Source organism: Aulostomus chinensis, chromosome 17, assembly GCF_037954235.1.
Source record: "Aulostomus chinensis isolate RoL2024-O1b breed Wild chromosome 17, RoL_Achi_v1.0, whole genome shotgun sequence".
NCBI lineage: Eukaryota > Metazoa > Chordata > Actinopteri > Syngnathiformes > Aulostomidae > Aulostomus > Aulostomus chinensis.
The window spans coordinates 10,989,894-11,008,523 of NC_141336.1; the positions used below are offsets into that span (position 1 = coordinate 10,989,894).

Consider the following 18,630-nt stretch of genomic DNA (forward strand, 5'->3'; position numbering starts at 1 on the left):
AACAGAATTCATGAGCATAGAATACAATGTTATTATCTGTACACAAACACGGAAGACAGCGTCACTTTGGAATTTTTTTTATAAGATATATGACGTGGGAAGATTTCTTTGTATTTTGTGACTCAAGTGCAGAAGGTATTGTACAATATTCGAGAAATATTTACTATTCGAAAAGAAGTGAGGTCCAAAAATATATTTTCCAGTTCACTGCCATTAAATTACACCCAGTAAGGTCTTTAATGGTTAAATGCAAACATTGTTTATAAGGAGGAGCAAATATAATAAAGGAATTCTCCTATTTAGATCCTTTATATCTGAAATATTTCAGAAATAACTACTTTGTGTATCCATTCAGATTTTAGTCACTTAGTTTACCATTCATTACTGTCTGAAGATAAGCTGTCAGAGCTGAACCTCAGCGATCTGGGTCAATAGATGACCGTTAGAATTAAAATAGTAGAAAATGTATTCTGGCATATAGCATTTAATTTTTGTTTGCATTTGCCCTCAATTTTTCTCCTTCCCTCTTCCAACACGTTTAATGATATAAAATGATTTTCAAGTATAAGAGAAACACAAGGACTCTTGGAATTTGCAGCTTCCTCGTGTATAGTCCTTTTTTTTATATCATATTAAGAAGTAGAAGTGGTTTAACAGCCACACATGACCTGTCTGCCCTGCAGGCAACGCTAAACTGTAAGAGATTTCTCATTTTGTTTGCAGGATTTGCTTTTTCTTTCTCTGCCTCCAAGTTCATTCATTCATTCATTCATTCATTCATTCATTCATGTCAGGCTGGTACCACATCCCTCAGACCTGCAGGAGAAAAAGTCAATCCGGCAAACCCCACCTCAATAAACAAATCCATTAAATACTAATTTATTGGTTTTGTGCATCAAGTAATCAAGCAAAAACTGTGTATGCTGCTTCTTAGAAGTTCACGTTTAAAATACAGACAAACGAAGCGTTGATAAACTCCAAATTCAACTTTTTTAAGTGTCTTTTTTTTAAGATGTGCGTACAGTTTTAGTCTCGTTTGTTAAAGAGCATCTAACTTTTGCAGCCAGATGATAAAATGAGGACTATAATTTGCTGTTGCTAAACAAAAACATTTGTCGATTTTTCTTTATTAGTTTTAGACAACTGAAAAGGACAAGGCTCTAAACATGCTTCATAACATATATGTGCTAAAGATTGCTAATTTTCATATTATTGAGATAAAACTCAGTTGACATTTTATAACATTTTTTTAAACATACTTTAATTAAAAAAAAAAAAAACTTCCAATAATTGGAAAAAACAGTGTCTGAAATGCATTTAACAATCCAGAACTTACGAATGACTGATTATACAAAGTTCTGAAAAATACAGTCAAGGTTTTTAGGTTTATGGGCCATTATTCATGATTCTCCTGCTCTCTTTCCCCCGCAAACGGTCAAAGCAGACGTCCGTCCCCATTGAGCCTGTGTCTGCTCGACGTTCCTGCCTGTTAAAAGGAAGGTTTTCATCTCCGCTGTTGCAGGATGTGCTTGCTGATGGAGAATTGTTGGGTGTAAATTCATTGAAGGAGTGTGGTACTGGACCTGCTCTACCTGTAAAGTGTCATGAGATAACTTTTGTTGTGATTTGGCGCCATACAAATAAAATTGACTTGACTTGACTTATGACCAAAACCAGCATCATCTGTTCTGTGCAACACCTAAACAAGACTCCTCCTGTGGCCTGCTTTACGTGGACCTTATAACTTCTGTAAACGGGGCCCAGGGAAGGGCCAGTGAGTAAAACTATAGGATGGGTTGGCTAATAGAAGGCCATCCTTTTCAGACAATTCCTCTGACCAACTTAAAAAAACCAATGGCAACCTCTAAAAGCCTGTCTTTGTCACCCTTAAACCCCAAGATGCTCTGAAACACCATTGTGCAGTTAAACCTCATAAATTTGTCGCAGGGACTGATTAAACATCACGGGAATTGAAACACTAAAGATTTTGTCTAGGTCTCTTTTGGGTGAAGGACAATGGTCCATTCACAAGGAGACACCCAGACAAAAAGACTGTTTAAGGGGAGATGCAGCAAGCTGAGGGGTTCGGCCAGTCCCCTCCATATGTGATACAAGGTGGCCCCAGCAAGGGGGACAAAGGACCAGGTGACAGGAACGATGGGCTGCAGGGTCACAGGACGAGCAAACAACATTATTGGGGGCGTGAAAACAGAAGATCCCCCTCTACAGTGATGAAAAACTGACATGATTTGAAACACTGAGGTATATTTTTCACGATGGAAGAAATCAGAGGGGCTGGAACAGGAGTGGTTCAAATTCAGATAAGACAGTTACTATCGTGACCATGGTGTCTTGTTTTGTTGTTAATGACCTAATACAAAAAAATCACTATAAAAACATAAATATAACTGCTCTGATTATTCTTGTTTTTTTTTGTCAGAGGAAGTAGCAATCTTTCATTACTGCACCTCAAGTATTTAGATAAATGAGTAAAGAAAGCGTTTTCACTTCTACTCTCAAACGAAACCCTCTTCCATACAACAAAAAACGTTCTGTGGAGCAGGGAAATTAAATAAAGCTACAAAAAAAAAGTTAATTGTATAAAAGTGAAAAGCAGCCCATGACAACAGGGCGCTATAGTGAAAGAAGCCGGGATGTTGACTGGGTATTCTTATGCTTAACCCAATCCAGGCCTTTTAGAAACTATGTTTGCTCAGCTTTTAGGTGCATAATTAGTTTTTAACATGAGAAAAGCGTCAGAGGCCCAGTCATGACTTGACACATATTTAGATTTTACACATTATTTATATTTTTGGCCACATATTGTGATTATATACTGTGATTGGTCTCGAAATCTATTATGTCACATTTTGAAGGAGATGTAAAAAGCAAATAAATGTAGTTGATGGTCAGTTTTGTTTCAGAGCATTTTTTTTTCCAAACACAAACTTCAGATCTACTCGTGAAGAAAAATAACATTACACTAGAAAATGTATCATACAAAATAAGTTTTTTATTCATCCTTTCCTTCACAAAAAGTAAAATACAGATAAACTCTTCAAAGAAAGTCTCCTTAATGACAACAAATAACATTATTATTCCTTCAAACATTCAGGCTAATATAGTGGCTTGCTGCTACATCTTCCTACACTGCCTAACGCAGGCTATTTGTCTTCAACAACGGTTGTTTTTACAAATATTATATTTACAAAGTTTCAAAAACATACATTATCTCAGGAGGTAATGAAAAACAAAATCCTACAGGCTACATTTATTAAGCCCATGCGAGAGAAAATAGTCTTTCAAAAACAGTCACAGGAACAAACATAAAAATGTGCAAAATATCTTTTATTCTATAGTGAAAATCAAAATGTTTAAGTTGCAGAAAAAGTTTGCAAAAACATTCAGCAAACATTTGATGTAATTCTAAGTGGGTTTGTGCGTTGGAATGAAGTCGGTTGGTTGGTGACTTCACTTGAAAGAATTAAACTGGACCGAGTCGCTCCAAAAGTCTGTCCAGGCAAATCTGGAGGCCGCCGGGCTTTGAAAGTGCTGGTACCTGGGAGGAAGAGCAACAGTGGACGGGTGTTGAAGAGACTGGAAGGCCAGGGGGAAGGGTAGCGCCTGGGTGTGTGGGGGGCAGCCGGGTTTCTCCGTGTCAAGGATGCAGGTGTGAAAAGGTTTCCCATCCCGGATCAGGACAGGAACGACGACCCTTCGCAGCATTGGAGGCTGCGGTATCTCCAAGTCCTGCAGCGCTCCCTCTGCGCGACCTCTCTTCATCTTGTAGCGGTGGTTCTGGAACCAAATCTTGACCTGAGTCGGGGTCAGGCTGAGGATCCGGGCCAGCTGCTCTCTCTCCGGGCCGGACAGGTAGCGTTGCTGGCGGAAGCGCCTCTCCAGCTCCAGGGTCTGGGCTTTGGAAAATAAAACTCGGCGTTTCTTGTTCTTCTTACTCTTCTCAGGCTCGGAGTCCACGGATGAGTCATCAGGCTTGGTTGAGTCTGGAGAGGCCTCGAGGCTGCTTTCATCCGAAGCTGTGGAACCAAAAAATTAAAAAAAAACAAAAGAGTCAAAATTACAACAAATCAGATGGAGCTGAAGTTTATTCATCTACCTATCCACACTCATTTAAGAACAATGTTGTTTCGGCAACACTGTTCCAGAGCAGGCCTGATGATTTACTAAATAAAATTCTATTTTACATGAAATTGCTTTGAATAATTCAGCATCATCGACCTGCTGTACACTCACATATGGAGGGACTCCGGTCAGCGTCCATCCAGGAGATGTAGGGCGAGCTGGAGGAGCAGGAGGAGTAAAGTGGGGAGGACCGCGGCGCGGCCTCCGAATCATGCTCAGGCAAATCCAGGATGCTCCTGACGGAAAAACTGAATTTAGTCGGAACGGCCATTGCGTCCGTGCAAGCGGGGTTGTTGTGCGCAGAAATAAATACGACAAGTGTATCCAAAGAGAGGAAACACAAAGTCCAAACACCAGCTCGGAAACCAATGCGTGCGCTCCGCTCAGTGTTTACAGAAACACCGTCAAACACGCTGCTGCCTTATAAAGCCTCTCCTCCGCTCTGCCAGCTACCTGAATGACTCGAGTACCAATGATGGGAGACCTGTGTGGACGCGCGGGATAGACAAAAAAAGAAGAGAAAAAAAACGCCTCAACAATGAGCAAAGGAAACACTCGTCATCATTACAGATTCGTCCCGTATCGTCAAACTGGGAAACAGATAATGGTAATTGTTGGAGCTGAAACGTCTTGGGTGGCACAGAGCCCGTCCTATTATCAACTCGCTCCCTCCCTCTTCCCTCCCTCCCTCCTCCTCCTCCCTCCCTCCCTCCCTCCTCTCGCCCAAAACAACGTGTTCAACATTTGCATACAAAGTGAGCAATTAGCGTGAAGTTGGTTTAACTAATATGCGTCATTATGGGCGCATTGATCGCAGGCCTGAGAAGGGTTGACGTTTATGGATGGAGGGGGATTCCCGAACATGTCGCTCCACAAAACCTCATTTGACTCGGCTTTACTGATATCCTTTTGGACACATTTTTGGACGTTTTTGAGGAATCTCATGGGTCAGACCATTTGGTTGGATTTACAGAAGAAGAAGAAGACGAAGAAGAAGAAGAAGAAGACGAAGAAGAAGAAGAAGAAGAAGAAGAAGAAGAAGAAGAAGAAGAAGAAGAAGAAGAAGAAGAAGAAGAAGAAGAAGAAGAAGCATCCGAACATGAAGCTTTTGATAAACTGGAGCGATGATTGATCACTGCTGACAAGATTTTATCATACTGCAATTAAGAAAAATTACCCGTAATTCATCACTTTGTGCTTCCATGTAAAATGTTGTCATAGATTATGGGCAATTGAGAAATAAAATGTTGGGGAAAATAAGTGAGCCGATCTTTCTTTGCACAGTCTGCCAACTTTTTTTTTGTTGTCCAGCCAGACATATAAAACACATTAAATGCAAAGGGGGAACCCAGCCTTATGTGTGTGTGTGTGTGTGGGGGGGGGGGTTCGTATTTGATATTGATATCGGCCCTCATCCACTTCAACGAGGCGCATGAGGCCGGGGAGGAGAGTGGACATGCCTCCCCAAGTCGTCCTGGGTGGTCGGACGAGAGGGAACACAAATACATGCCAACCAGAGGAGGGGGAACAAAAGAGGAAAATGTAGCCCCGCGTCCGAGACCCGTTGGAAGCATTTGTTCCAGTCAAGATTTTGCATTTGTTCAGTCCCGCAATAATGCCTGATTGACGCCCCGGCACAATGTCCTTTAACTTTCCAGGATAAATCCGAGCTTGTTCCGTGTTGTCATGGTTTTGAATGGAAGTGAATAGGATCTGGGTCACTACTGCACCGCGTCTACCAGCACCAAGTCTATATAGTCTGAGACGATATTACACGTGTGATTCAGGACGCATTAAAATCCTGTTAGATTTACAGAGTTCTAAAAAGTCCCTGACCTATGAGAGCCTTCATCTGGAGGGGTTCCTTGTTGTTTGTCTTTAAAAGCAGGCCAAACACGATTAGCAACTTTGAAAATACCGCAAATACACATCCCAATCTCCCACATCAGGCTCCCTCACAGCGGATTACAGTAGGCAGGGGAACTGGAGTGGATAGTTTACCGAGGGCACTCCATTGGAGAGCAAAACACGGGAAGGCAAAGACAAGTCATGTCCAAAGAGCGAGAATTTTCTGCCCACAATGACCCTGCAGCCCCTTAATCTATTTAACACCCAGCAGAGAGGGTCCTCCGCAGCTCCCAAGGGCTCTCCAGCGCCAAATATTTACTCTGTTGTTCAGATCTCCATCCTCAATCCCTGCTCAACCACCAGGAGATTCTCCCCTCAACCACATTCTGACTGGTCCTACAGACCTGGGATATAACAATAAGTCTCCTTTTCAGGTCTCTTTGTTTACAGTCAGGCTGAATATGTTTTATCTATTTATGCTGATTTCCGTCTGTCCATCAAGTGTCCTGAACCTGCTATGACTGGTTGACTTTGTTTTTAAAATTATGAAACAGACAACCTGAGCAGACAAAAGATCACCAACTGAAAAGCTACAGGAGCAGTTGATAGTACCGGAGGGATGAGCATCAGCCTTCCAAAAGATATCTTTTCATTTTGATGATGAGCCCACAGTGAAGAAGGATGACTCCTGAGATATCCAACCGAGATCTGGTGACTGTGACGCTCATAGGACATAAAAATTTGCATTATTTCATATTCACCAAATCACTCTTTGACCTCTCATAACCCCTGTGGAGGAGAGCATCATCATCTTGTCTCTCCTGTCATTTAAATGTGTCGTCTGACACCATTTTTGTAAGAAAAAAAACAACAACCAAAACACAAAGAAAAATTGGTTTGCAAAGGAGAATGTTGGAAAATGTAATATTCACACTTGCGTGGCAATTTCTATCATTATCCACCAAATATGAATGAGACATTTGTTTAGCCGGATTATCAAAACCAATTACTGCCTTTTTAATGTTTAGCCGAGCAATGATTTAATGTTGTGAATTATTCTGTTGAAGAAAATGCACTTTGGGGGAAATCAAACGATGACAAAAATATATTTGTCATAATTCTAGTGAAAAACATCACAACACAATAATTGCATGTCCTGGAAACATGCCTTGTCAGGTGTAAATGAATTACTTCTTAGGTGTAAAAAATTCTTGTTAAACTTAAAGACCCTTCACAAGTAGAGCAACGAGGAGCAGATTTTGCTCGTCGCACTGAAAGATCATGTCAGTAATTATAAGCAAAAAAACACCTTGCTTGTTTAAATGTACTTCACTAGTAATTAGCGAAATAATGCACTGGTGCATTAAGACAAAATTGACTCTGTTGCAAGATGTGCTCATGGAGGATTGATGAATGGGAATTAATCGAAGGAGTGTGATGCTCTTCTTGTAAAGCCTTTTATTTGATTTGGTGCTCTACAAATAAAACTGACTTGACTTGATCTCACTGAGATACTTCAAGATTCGACTCATTTCACCTCTAAAATGTGCCACCTGCTCCACCACCACCCCTTTTTTTTTTAAAAAGTAAAGACTCACTAGTGATGCTTTTGCCCTTTTTAAAAAAAACAACAACAACCAAAATATCTGATAATTTACTCGAAATAGATATGATTGATTATAAATAAATCCTGCTCGTATCAATCACTGTCTCAGATCACCTGCAGCAGCACCTCTACATCCTGTCGTCTACATTTATGTCGTCAGCATCACAAACACAATATGGTGGCAGCGGCTCAAACTGTCTAAGAGCAAAGCAAAGAAAGAAGCTCTGAGCCGTTTATCTGATTCCTGTCTGAGTCATTGTCCATCACCTCAGCTCCCACAATGACACCACTGTTACTCCTCAGCCCAGCGTGGCTGCACCTGCCCCTGCTATCCTCTCCATCTCCCTTCCTGTAAATACCATTAGCATTTTGGAGAGGGGCTAATTGCTCTTCTCTCTCTCTCTCTCTCTCTCTCTCTCTCTCTCTCTCTCTCTGCTGGTCATGTGAGGCTGCTTGACCATACAGCAGCTGTGTGTTTGTTACTTTATCAAAGTGTGTCAAAAACGACAAAGTCAGGTCGATTTGCGTGGCGCTTTAACGTGCAAAACCCACGTCTCCCAAAGTGTTACAGCAGGTTACAGCAGTAGTTACAAAAATAAAGAGGAAATCTAATCACAGCACACCACAACAGAGAGCGTGTTTCTTAGAATACACATTAAGACCTTTTAAATCAGTGGATAAATGACAGCAGGCAACAGATTCATTCTGTTTGAAAGATCGAAACTGTTTCAAACAAGATTGTAAAAAAAAACATCTATAGTTTTAAAGATGCCACCAGACTTAAACATGTATTTCAATAGGTAAAATGCTTCTTTGTCTTTAGCCTGAGGTCACTGTGAAAAGAAAATGGTCACAGGACCAAACTACCCAAGTGAAATGATAAATAAGTCTTTCAAAAAAATAGGTCAATATGTGATTAAACGCGACAAACATAGCAAAAATAAATATAAAAACACAACAATTGCTCAAATGTGATGAATGGACGTTTCTGTCTTGAATTGCTTCCTATGTTATTTCCCCTTTGCATATATTTCACCATTTACTTTCCCTTTAGTTACATTACTTTATTTATCAATTTCTATTTCATTTATTAATTTATTGATTTTGTAATTCAATTTGAAAATACTTTCCCTTTATATGTAAATCCCCCATTTGATATCATTTACTAATTGGTATTCAATGTATCATTTTGTTTATTATTTTTTATTTATTTTTAATACATTTATGTATCTGTTTTCCATTTAAGTCCTCCCATTCCTTCATTCTCCTAACTAAAGCACTATTGGTTTGATTTCAGTTCTTTTATGTGATCATTTACTTGTTTTTATTTACGAAAGTTGTGTTCTTGTTACATTTACATCTCTTCATGTATTTTTGCATCCTTATGAAGGGACTGCTCTTCAGAATCATGTCACTGTGTCTGTTCCTGAACTGAAACGCCATCATAAATAAACAAATATAAAACAGGCAAATTAAAGTTAAAAGTATCTAGGGGAACTAAACTGAAGCAAATAAATACTGGCCGGAAGCAAACTGGAAAATGTACCAAAACTGCTATAAGAAACTAATGTCCACATTTATTAGGTTTGTCGATTTGATACATTGAATGGAATCTTTATTTATTGAGACATCTGTCTTTTTGAAGGAAAAAAAACAAAAACCTCATCTTTTTATCTGACACTTGCTGTAAGTTTGACCCAGGTTTCAATATACTTTCACTGAAAGTCTGAACATATTAATGCTCACCTACTTAAACTAGCCAAAACAGAATGTGGTCAGGTTTTCCTTTCATCAGCAATGGAAGGAGCATTGACAAACCATCAATCAAAAGGATCGATTACAGAACACAGAACTTTTTTCTACCTGATTTCCTTGTTGTGAGGTACCCCCCCCCCCCTCCCCCCGACCCTGATTAGGTCATTTTTATATAAATCTGACGGCTCTGAAAAAGGTAATTGAAAAAATAAAGTTTTAGTCAATACAGGGACGATTATTTTGAAATTCTACAAAGAAGTCCCCCGTGTAGTAGCCTACTGGTAGTGCTTTGTTGCCCTCTACTGGACAAACATAAAATTGACAGAAACATCTAACAGTTTTTAGCCTTCGCCGAACACAAATTGTTGGAGTCTTCGTCAACATCGCTTACGTGATACGATGACGACAATGTATATTTTGAAAAAAATGTTGCAAATAAAATATAAGAACAGCAGAAAAACAAAGATATTTTAATTGTTGATCATAGTTTGGTGCAGTATGAGATAGAAATGAATGTATACCTTCCCGTCTTGAGGATGCTGGGGCGGGTCTGGAGCTGCACCGGATGTACGTCATCCTCTATCTATGGCCGGACGGTGTAGATCCTGCTGGTGGATGAAGGGACACCAGCTCACTGTCCTCCTCACAGGAAGCTTCAGTGTTTGGTTCGTTCTGTCATCATTCGAGACGAAACACAGCCATTCTGATGCTACCGAGACACCCACACGATTGAAATAATCAGAGAAAATAATCATGAGGTTGACGAATTAATGCAGTCAAACATGTGGCAGGGCAAACACACACACACACCTATGCTTTTAAAACGTCTTAAAACAAAGGACAGATGTAACTGGCAAGAATCTCTTTACCGAGGGGGGACAACGTCTTTGGAGGGGAACCAAAATAAAACATAAACAGAGAGTTTCGGCTCGCTCCGATGCGATGTACGTTACTGGTTTCTTCGCCTGGGCCCATGTTTACCCCTTCCACCCGATCCCGTGAAAATCCACCCTTAACTCTTTGCAATAATCCGGCAAACAAACGAGCAGACGGACAAAGCAATAATGAACTCACATGGATGGGTGGACTGTAAAAAAAAAAACAGAGAGAGAGAGAGAGAGAGAGAGAGAGAGAGAGAGAGAGAGAGAGAGACCTGAAGCAAACCCAGAAGTTGGATAATGCAATTACAATCTTATTGACAAATCTGCTGAATCACCACATTTTATCTGCTGAATTGGGAATTTTAAACGTAATCGACGTATTCTGAAGTAGTTTTACATTCAGTCAAAACACCAGTTCAACACCTGCACAGAGGTACCAGAGCGGTGTTACTAAAAGAACAAAAGACACGCTTCAACCACATCACAATAAATTCAAGAAGGATGTTTTTAACCCCAGTCCAAACACGCACATGAGCTCCAAGAGTTTTTAAGAGTTGATTTGGCTCCCAATTAAAGGTGGAATTCAACAGTAAAATCTTTATATGTTATTTATTTATTTAGGATTTTGTAAGGTTTATATGGTCACATAATTTTAAAGGGTTATTTCAGTTCGACCGTGATTCTCGCGAACAGGATATGAGGTCCGGTAGTATTTGTAATCTGAAGATATCCAAAAGTAGTGAGAAAGAGCAATAAATTTGCATTTGCAGCGGGAGGAAGTGACGATCGTGGAGCTGTCACTCTTGTTACGCCGATCAACGTTGGTACCGATCGACCATTTCTGCAGTTTATTTTCACTTTATCAAGTAAAATCGACGAAAGAATATATATCTTTATTTAATGCAATAATATGTTTTTTTTCCTGTTGGTGTAATTCATGTAATCATGTGACTGAAGCATTCTTTCCCTCTCCTCACATCTTTTCACACGAATGCAGGGACTTCTGAAACGTTCTTTGTTTCAAATTGAAGTTCTACTCTACTTTTCAATGTGTTTGTACATTAAATATACTTCAATATAGCAAAAACAAAATCAAATCATATCTATTTCGAAACTGGACGTAGTTCAAAGTGCACTTCTGCTTGTAAATTATATAAAATAGTACGCAAACTAAATATTAAATGAACGTCAAGTTGGAAATGATCAAAGTAGAATATTGGTTATGTATATTATATAATCATGTATTTACGCGCAAGATGATAGAGCATCAAAGTAGTATAAATCACTTCATTGCCTTTAATCTGAAGTAATAGTATCACATCCTCAGGATACGTGGATTATTTTTTTTAATTTATCGATAAGGGAAGAGAAGTCTACCTCACTGTGCTTTTTCCCACGGGGATTAAATGGTCCTTTTTGATTTATCGTTCGATGGGTTGTCGTGATTCGTAAATGTCCACCAGAGGGCGCCACTGTCTATATTTTAGAACAGCCCGGCTCTTAGTCTCTGTACAAGCACTGGACCAGCAGCCATCCGTGACCTTCTGCAGAGAGAGGAACCTACAGGGACACACGGGAAAGTATCATTATTAACAATTCCTTCAACTAGGAAACCTGAGCTAGAGTTTAACCCCCGTAGACCCTGGAAGCGTTTGCATCTGTTGCTCAACAGCACTTGGAGTACCTCAGCACACTAATTCTGCAGCCAAATGAGTTGCTCAATATTTCACGAAGATGTAATCAGTCATTTAATGTTGCAATCAAAGCACCTCTCTCATTGTGGGAGCCACCAGGCCGCATGCCGAAAACATGAGCGATACCTCAGTGCTTCTTGTTTGGCCATCAAAGAGCTGAATGACGCATAATTCACCTGTAATTAACTAACATAATAGTTGGATAAATTCTTCTATAGAATTATAATTCCTAGCTATTATTTGTGAATTAGGGTTACTCTAAAATGATTTCCTGGCTTCATAACTAGACAAAAATATCTCTTACAATTTTCAGTGACATTATACATCTGACTCCAGTCAACCTCTGTTTGTTTATGAGGATATTGAACACTCACTCTACTCAGTAATCTAATAACATTGTGTAAAAAAAAATAAAAATAAAAAAATCAGACCCTCATGTGCCCAAAACCTGACTAATTGCTGGAATGTTTCTGCGCTTATATTTGAGGATGTTAATGGACGAGGAAATTTAATCCAAGCGCAATCCAGGTATGACTCAATGATTCCTCTGGTCCAGTGTATAACACGGTGGTGTGGTCTGCATCAACACCCCATTTGCACTTTTCTGCACAAAGGAAACGCCGCGTAAAAGTGCAGTAAAAGCAGAGTTCTCCATCTTTCAGTGTCCTTGATTTGGGACAAAGACGGCTCCAAATTAGGGCAGAATGAAATATTTAATACTAATGGAGGCCAGGTGCCAGACGAACAGATGTCAAAGTGATGTATGCTTAAAAGTGTCGTAAATATTGTTTCTTTGTGTCCCTCTCCTCTGAAACCCCGGCCCGGCATCTGAAACACGACTACATACGTCGTTAACCCGCGTTCGTCCTCATTAAGGACGCACTAAAGTTACCGGGCCACTCAACCCAGGAGAGGTGCTAACCTGCAGAGAGACCTTAATGGTGTCACCGGCAAAGGTTAGAGTCGTCAGGGCGGGTTATTAGAGATGGCGCAAGCGATGGCATTTCTCCCAGAACATATTTAAAAGCTACATAGAGTTATCTCATTGGTATCACACACACACACACACACACACACACACACACACACACACACACACACACACACACACACACAATTTATATGTCTGCATATCATGTTGCAGATGTCCGTCAATATTGGGACAGTTAGGATGAGATGACAGACTTTCAACTTCTCAGTGAAACAAGAAATCACTGCGCGTCCCCGCACTGAGCTATTAGTGGTGACTTGGATTTCCCGCAGGATCTGAACCAGGAACGGGCAACATTCACGGCCCTGCTGCTGCTGCTGCTGCTGCTCTGTGCTGCTGCTCTCTGCAGGGAAACTGATCAGCGCATCTGAAATTTGCGTCATGTGGTTGCAGATAAGAACAACTTTCTTTGCGCAAGTGAAGACATACAGTCTTTTTCTTTCCGTGTAGGACCAAAGAGGATTCAGAGGGATTACATGTCAGCCACGTGTGTTTTGATAGAAAATGAGCTGTCAAGTTAGAAAGTTTTGAAGTTCGTGCCTGTTAAGAGTTGAAGCTGTTAGGATGCAGGGGTTTTTACGCTGGTGGATCTGATTAACACGATAACAAATTACTGCACTATCGTAATAATTATTAACCGAATTACCTTACACAAATTATTTCTATCGCTTATCAACTTTCTTAAAAAATTTATTCTAACTACGTAATTTCTGTTTCTTTACATCTTCTTTTAAAACTCTGAACTTTTTACGTTGCAGCTTTCACTGAGTGTTTATTTCATCGATATGAAAATGTAATAAATTTGGTGCAGTTTGTAAATCCATGTAACCGAATTTTATTTCTTCACGGTTTTAGAATTCTGACCTAACGATTAATCGACCAAAGCAATACAATTATTTGACAGAGCAGACTTCCTTTCAGTCATAATAATAATAATAATAATAATAATAATAATAATGCAGCCTAAGACGACTCAGACAATTGATGTAGAGGATCAGCGGCTTAGAGGAGAAATGCATTTTGCAGATGCTGAATATAAATCATGATAATCCGAGACAGACAGACCTCAGCCAAGGCCAATAACCCACTCCTCTACTTTATTATATGCAAATCTCAAACTGAAACCATCATGTCTGAATATATTTCGCAAACGTTTGAAATTACAAACTGTAGCCCTATTTGTGAAGCATCTGAATGAAAGAAAATTGTGTCTCTCTTGATGTAAACTCTTCAAAAATTAACCCAAAACGTCACTATAACGTTCCTACAGAAGAGGTCTTGCAGCGTTTAGGATAGTGTGTGTGTGTGTGTGTGTGTGTGTGTGTGTGTGTGGGGGGGGGGGGGGGGGGGGGTCCTGAATCGAATTGATGTGACATGGCAAAATGTCGCGGTCATCCTTGGCCCAGCTCCAAAGGTTTCATGAAAATCCGCCTGATCATTTGAATTTTTAACAGCCTCCTAACAAACAATCAAGCACGCAAGCAAACAGGAATGAAACATGATCATTTCACAATATAATGTTTCAGTATTTCAAGCATGAAAGGATTTTATAAACTCAGGAAAATATCTTGTTTTTCGTTTTGATCTCGTTTTGGTTTTGAGCTGCTGACGTTAAATATTTCAGAAAATCTATTTTGGGCATAAATGTTCGATTTAAATGTGATATTCTTTCGTTCCAGGTTTTACCAAAGCTATATTTTACCTTTATTTAATGCGAATCACACGGAGGAGCGTTGGAATATGAGGGAGTCAGCAGCAGACACTTGCACTCTCCAAACAGATTCAATCGAACAATAAGCATCTTGGTGCCTTTCTGGAGTTTGACTTTTCCAATTTACAGGCTGTTTTTTTGTTTTTTTCGTTCCTCGGTTTGAGGTGCATCTTTCTCGACAGGAAGATAAACTCCCCCAGGTCTTCAATTGTTACACACGTGAAGGCGAAAAAGAAAAGGTGGTTAACGTCGCTCGCACGTATGGAAGACGGTTATGGTGGGAGTGGTTGCGTCATCAGTGTGTAAACCATCTACGCAGGTTTCGGTGCTCTGGTCCTGAGCGGTGCATGGAAGCAGGATTGATGAATATCATTCGTGATTATAGATTTTGAATAATACAAGCACTTCTCCGTAAGAAAATACAACATAATTCTATATATTTGATTTTTTTTTTTAAGTCTGTAGGATGCTCATCATGTCATCGTGGGAGTGATGAGTGAGATGTTCTCAAGCCGGAGATCGCTGATGATGAATCAGACCAAAAGTATGTTTTCCTTCCGGTTTTTACGTATCTAAGGAATGTCAGTCCGACGTGTCAAACTCCTACCTTCGGGTTTTCCTCACTAACGTTTGGTGTCGTCTCTAAATGACACCCAGCAACCTGGAATAAATGAAGGAGCAAAAACGTGACTGTATTCCGTCTTCTTTCACCATCAGGATGTTTTACACAAAATAAATAAAACGATCAATTCCAAAAGTTGAGGCCTAAATAAACAGGTTGACCTCCAGACAGCGATGATATATTGCACCCTTGTCTACCATTCAACAAGTAACGGAGCTGCACAATTATTAGGCTAGAAGTTATTGAGCAGCTTGAAAGATTTGAGCTGATCCAGACTTCTGCAGAGAAAGTAGCCAGGCTATTTGCAGCAAGCATATAGATGATATTTATAAAGTGTGCCTAAAGCGCTTCATCATAGATCATGAAGGGACACGTGTGTTTCAGCTGCATTGCAATCTTTTTTTTGTTGCAAAACCCCCAGAAGCACTGCGTGTACATACACACACGCACACTCACGCGCGCACACACACACGCACACACACACACACACACACACACACCAGAATTCTGGGAAATATTAAACAATCTGCCTGGTGCTATGAGATGAGAACATCCATGACGTGCTGCAGAATTTAACCTAAATATTTATCAGTTATTCATTTAATCCTATAAATAATCCGAGCCAGGCGTCATTGCAAAGCCTCCATAAATAAGTGATCAATAGTTATCAACATCAGACCATCACTGTCAGACAACATGGACCCGGCGTATCGCTCTAAAATCAGAAACTAAGAGGAGGCAAAATGAGTCTCTCCAGCAGAGAGCCAGTCGGAGCTCTTAGTCCGTCATTACACAATTTGTCTGACAAGTGATGCGTTGCCTCGACGGCCTCTATGAACCGTTCAATTCGACATGGACGATTTTAGGCTTGTGAACTGTACAGGCATGTGACAGCCATGTAGAGGCGGGAAATCATGCGTGCAATCCTGTTAGCGTTGGCGTGGCGTTCACTGACAGCCTCAGAGTCCGCTGGTGAGAAGCGAACTGTACATTACTTTAAACACCCCATTCATTGTAATGTCAACGTGTCTGATGAAGGAATAATATACGTATATTTTACTCATTTCGCTTAAGTCCAACAAATTAAAAAAGAGACTTGCAATTGCTGCTAATAATTACGTTATTAATTTAGCATAAATATTATTTTCTTTATCGTCACTTATATTTGCGTGTTTGAATGTTTCCACATGCTTTTATCTGTAACACTGTCACTATTTACGCGTATAATAAAAATAAATAACGTACTTAAGTTATTCATCCATCCGTCCATCCATCCATTTTCTATACCGCTTATCCGGTGGTGGTGGGGGGGGGGGGGGGCGGGGGGGGGGGGGCGCTGGTGCTTATCCCAGCTGACATTGGGTGAGAGGCGGGGTTCACCCTGGACGGTTCGCCAGTCCGTCACAGGGCCACCAGGAGCAATCAGGGGCTCAGTATCTTGCTCAAGGATACTTCGACACCGGGGAGAAGTGGGGATCGAACCAGCCACTCTACCTGAGCCTTACCGCCCCCGTACTTAAATTACTCTTATCGAAATTGTTTGCCTGAATGGAAGACAATTTTGAACTATTATTTTAATAAAATAAATATAGCAGTCGCTTGTGACATAAACACTCATAAGTAGCGCAGCGCTGGCCTCCTCTTCCTCCCCCTCTCCCGTCTCTTCTCTAAATAACCTGATGTCTTCATTACAGGAGGAAAAACAGAGGAAGGTGTCCATTTAGTGGAGCCGAGCTGAAGATGGAGCAGTTCAGCACAGACCTTTGATCCCCCACACAAGTGACCTTTTGTTATTTCAGCCACCAGAGGCACTTCAGTGGAAACAAGTTGAGCACGTTTCCCCACGGTAAACATTATCTTTGACGCATTAGTGGCCCGGGAGTCGAGCAGGGCGGGCAGGTGGGGGCACAAGCGCTCAGGAGGTGGCGAATTACAGGTTGTGCTTTTAAATGTCCAAACAAAAGCTGAACGTATAATATCTACAGAAAAGCGTTCGACCTATTCATGGCGCGCTTACACTAATTTGTATCAGAGTGCACGCTGATGCGGATGAAATAGGAGATACTGAGGAATACATCGTGGACATTATTGGCCCCGCAGTGTCTCTCTTGACTACAATAATACTCCCAGATGCGCGGCTGCACAGACGCACCGCTTGATCCCTTTGCGTTGCTCAGGGATGAAGGTCAGTCATGCGCTGTGGCCTTTTAAAAATACAACAGGAGAAAACTCAAAGCATCTGTCAAACGGCGGGACAGAGAGAGAGAACAGGCGTAAAAATGATGTGTTTGTTTGTGTTTTCTGTGCAGCGGGTGCTGAAGCAGAAACAACCCTTTTCTTTTTACGAGATATTTTTCTGGAAAACCTGGACAATTTTTATGCGAATATTACGTCCTTAAGCTTTTAGGAGTATACATAACTCTTTGCGTTGCATTGACGCACGCCGTGCGCAATTGGCAAAAGAAGGCGACGTTTTGGCCTGACCGGCGGAAGGCCTTAATGTAAATCAAATGGACACACATCTTGAAATGGATATATGAAAATGATTGGCTGAGAACAATACAAAAAGTTGTGCGGTTCGTTATAGACGCATGACGTATAATCTAACGACATCTAATTCAACAAGTACAAGAGTTACAGGAGTTTCATCGTCATTTATTTCCGAACTGTAAAGAAATTAAAACTTTTGATCGCTTTGTTTTGACATAAAAACAAATTCCTCCAAGGGTGACGCTTCAAGATTGAAGCGCAAAACCGAATAAACACGATAGTAACAAATGAAAAAGGTGCGCTAAACCCCAAACCGCAATATTTACAAACGTTACACTGGCGGTTACATTAAAAACAATTATTAATCTCCCACATTTGTTTAAAGGCGGCCTTAATGTGGTGGAGCTACTCAAACAAACGTGTTTCCAGCCTTTGATAATGAAACGTGAATAATGATTTTAATTAGAAACGTTTCGTATGAATTTAAACAAAAATCAATCTTGCATTTAGGGTTTTTAATGAACATTTCTATTAGTATCAATCATCTTCAGGAAATCCCGGGTGAATTTAAACCATTAATGAAAGGGTGAGGAAGAGCTAATCCGGAATCTTGATATTGCACTACACTCACCTTATCTGTCTCAATAACAAACGTATTCATGGTGGTATATCCCCAGCTTGTGATGGGTGAGAGCAGGACGAGGAGGAGGACTGGGAGGTGGAGGTGGAGGTGCTGGTGGGGCGGTGGGGGGGCTCTCTGGAGTTCAAAGTTTGTAGCCAATTGCAGCGCAGCTCTGCTCCATCTCGACGGTCCATCACAGAGCGGAGCCAATCAGTGAGGGAGACGCGTTGGAAGTCCAGCCTCCGGATTTCACCAGATTGAAATGTA

At 40.6% G+C, this 18,630-nt stretch overlaps 1 protein-coding gene across 4 annotated transcripts; it reads right to left on the bottom strand.

Moving 5' to 3' along the window:
- Positions 1–3,077: 3,077 nt before the first annotated feature.
- Positions 3,078–18,620, bottom strand: nkx2-9 (NK2 homeobox 9). 4 transcript variants are annotated; one of them, XM_086182767.1, is made up of 5 exons: positions 18,373–18,620; positions 11,611–11,793; positions 9,874–10,439; positions 4,255–4,379; positions 3,078–4,037 (listed from the first exon to the last, which is right to left on the bottom strand). In XM_086182767.1, exons 4-5 carry the CDS (start codon positions 4,280–4,282, stop codon positions 3,472–3,474), a joined length of 594 nt encoding a protein of 197 aa, XP_086038893.1. In that variant the 5' UTR covers positions 4,283–4,379; positions 9,874–10,439; positions 11,611–11,793; positions 18,373–18,620; the 3' UTR covers positions 3,078–3,471. The 4 variants fall into 4 exon arrangements, with proteins under 4 accessions (XP_086038893.1, XP_086038892.1, XP_086038891.1 ...); XM_086182766.1 differs by lacking the exon at positions 4,255–4,379 and having other exon boundaries at positions 9,874–10,061; XM_086182765.1 differs by lacking the exon at positions 4,255–4,379.
- Between the last annotated feature and the right edge of the window lie 10 nt (positions 18,621–18,630).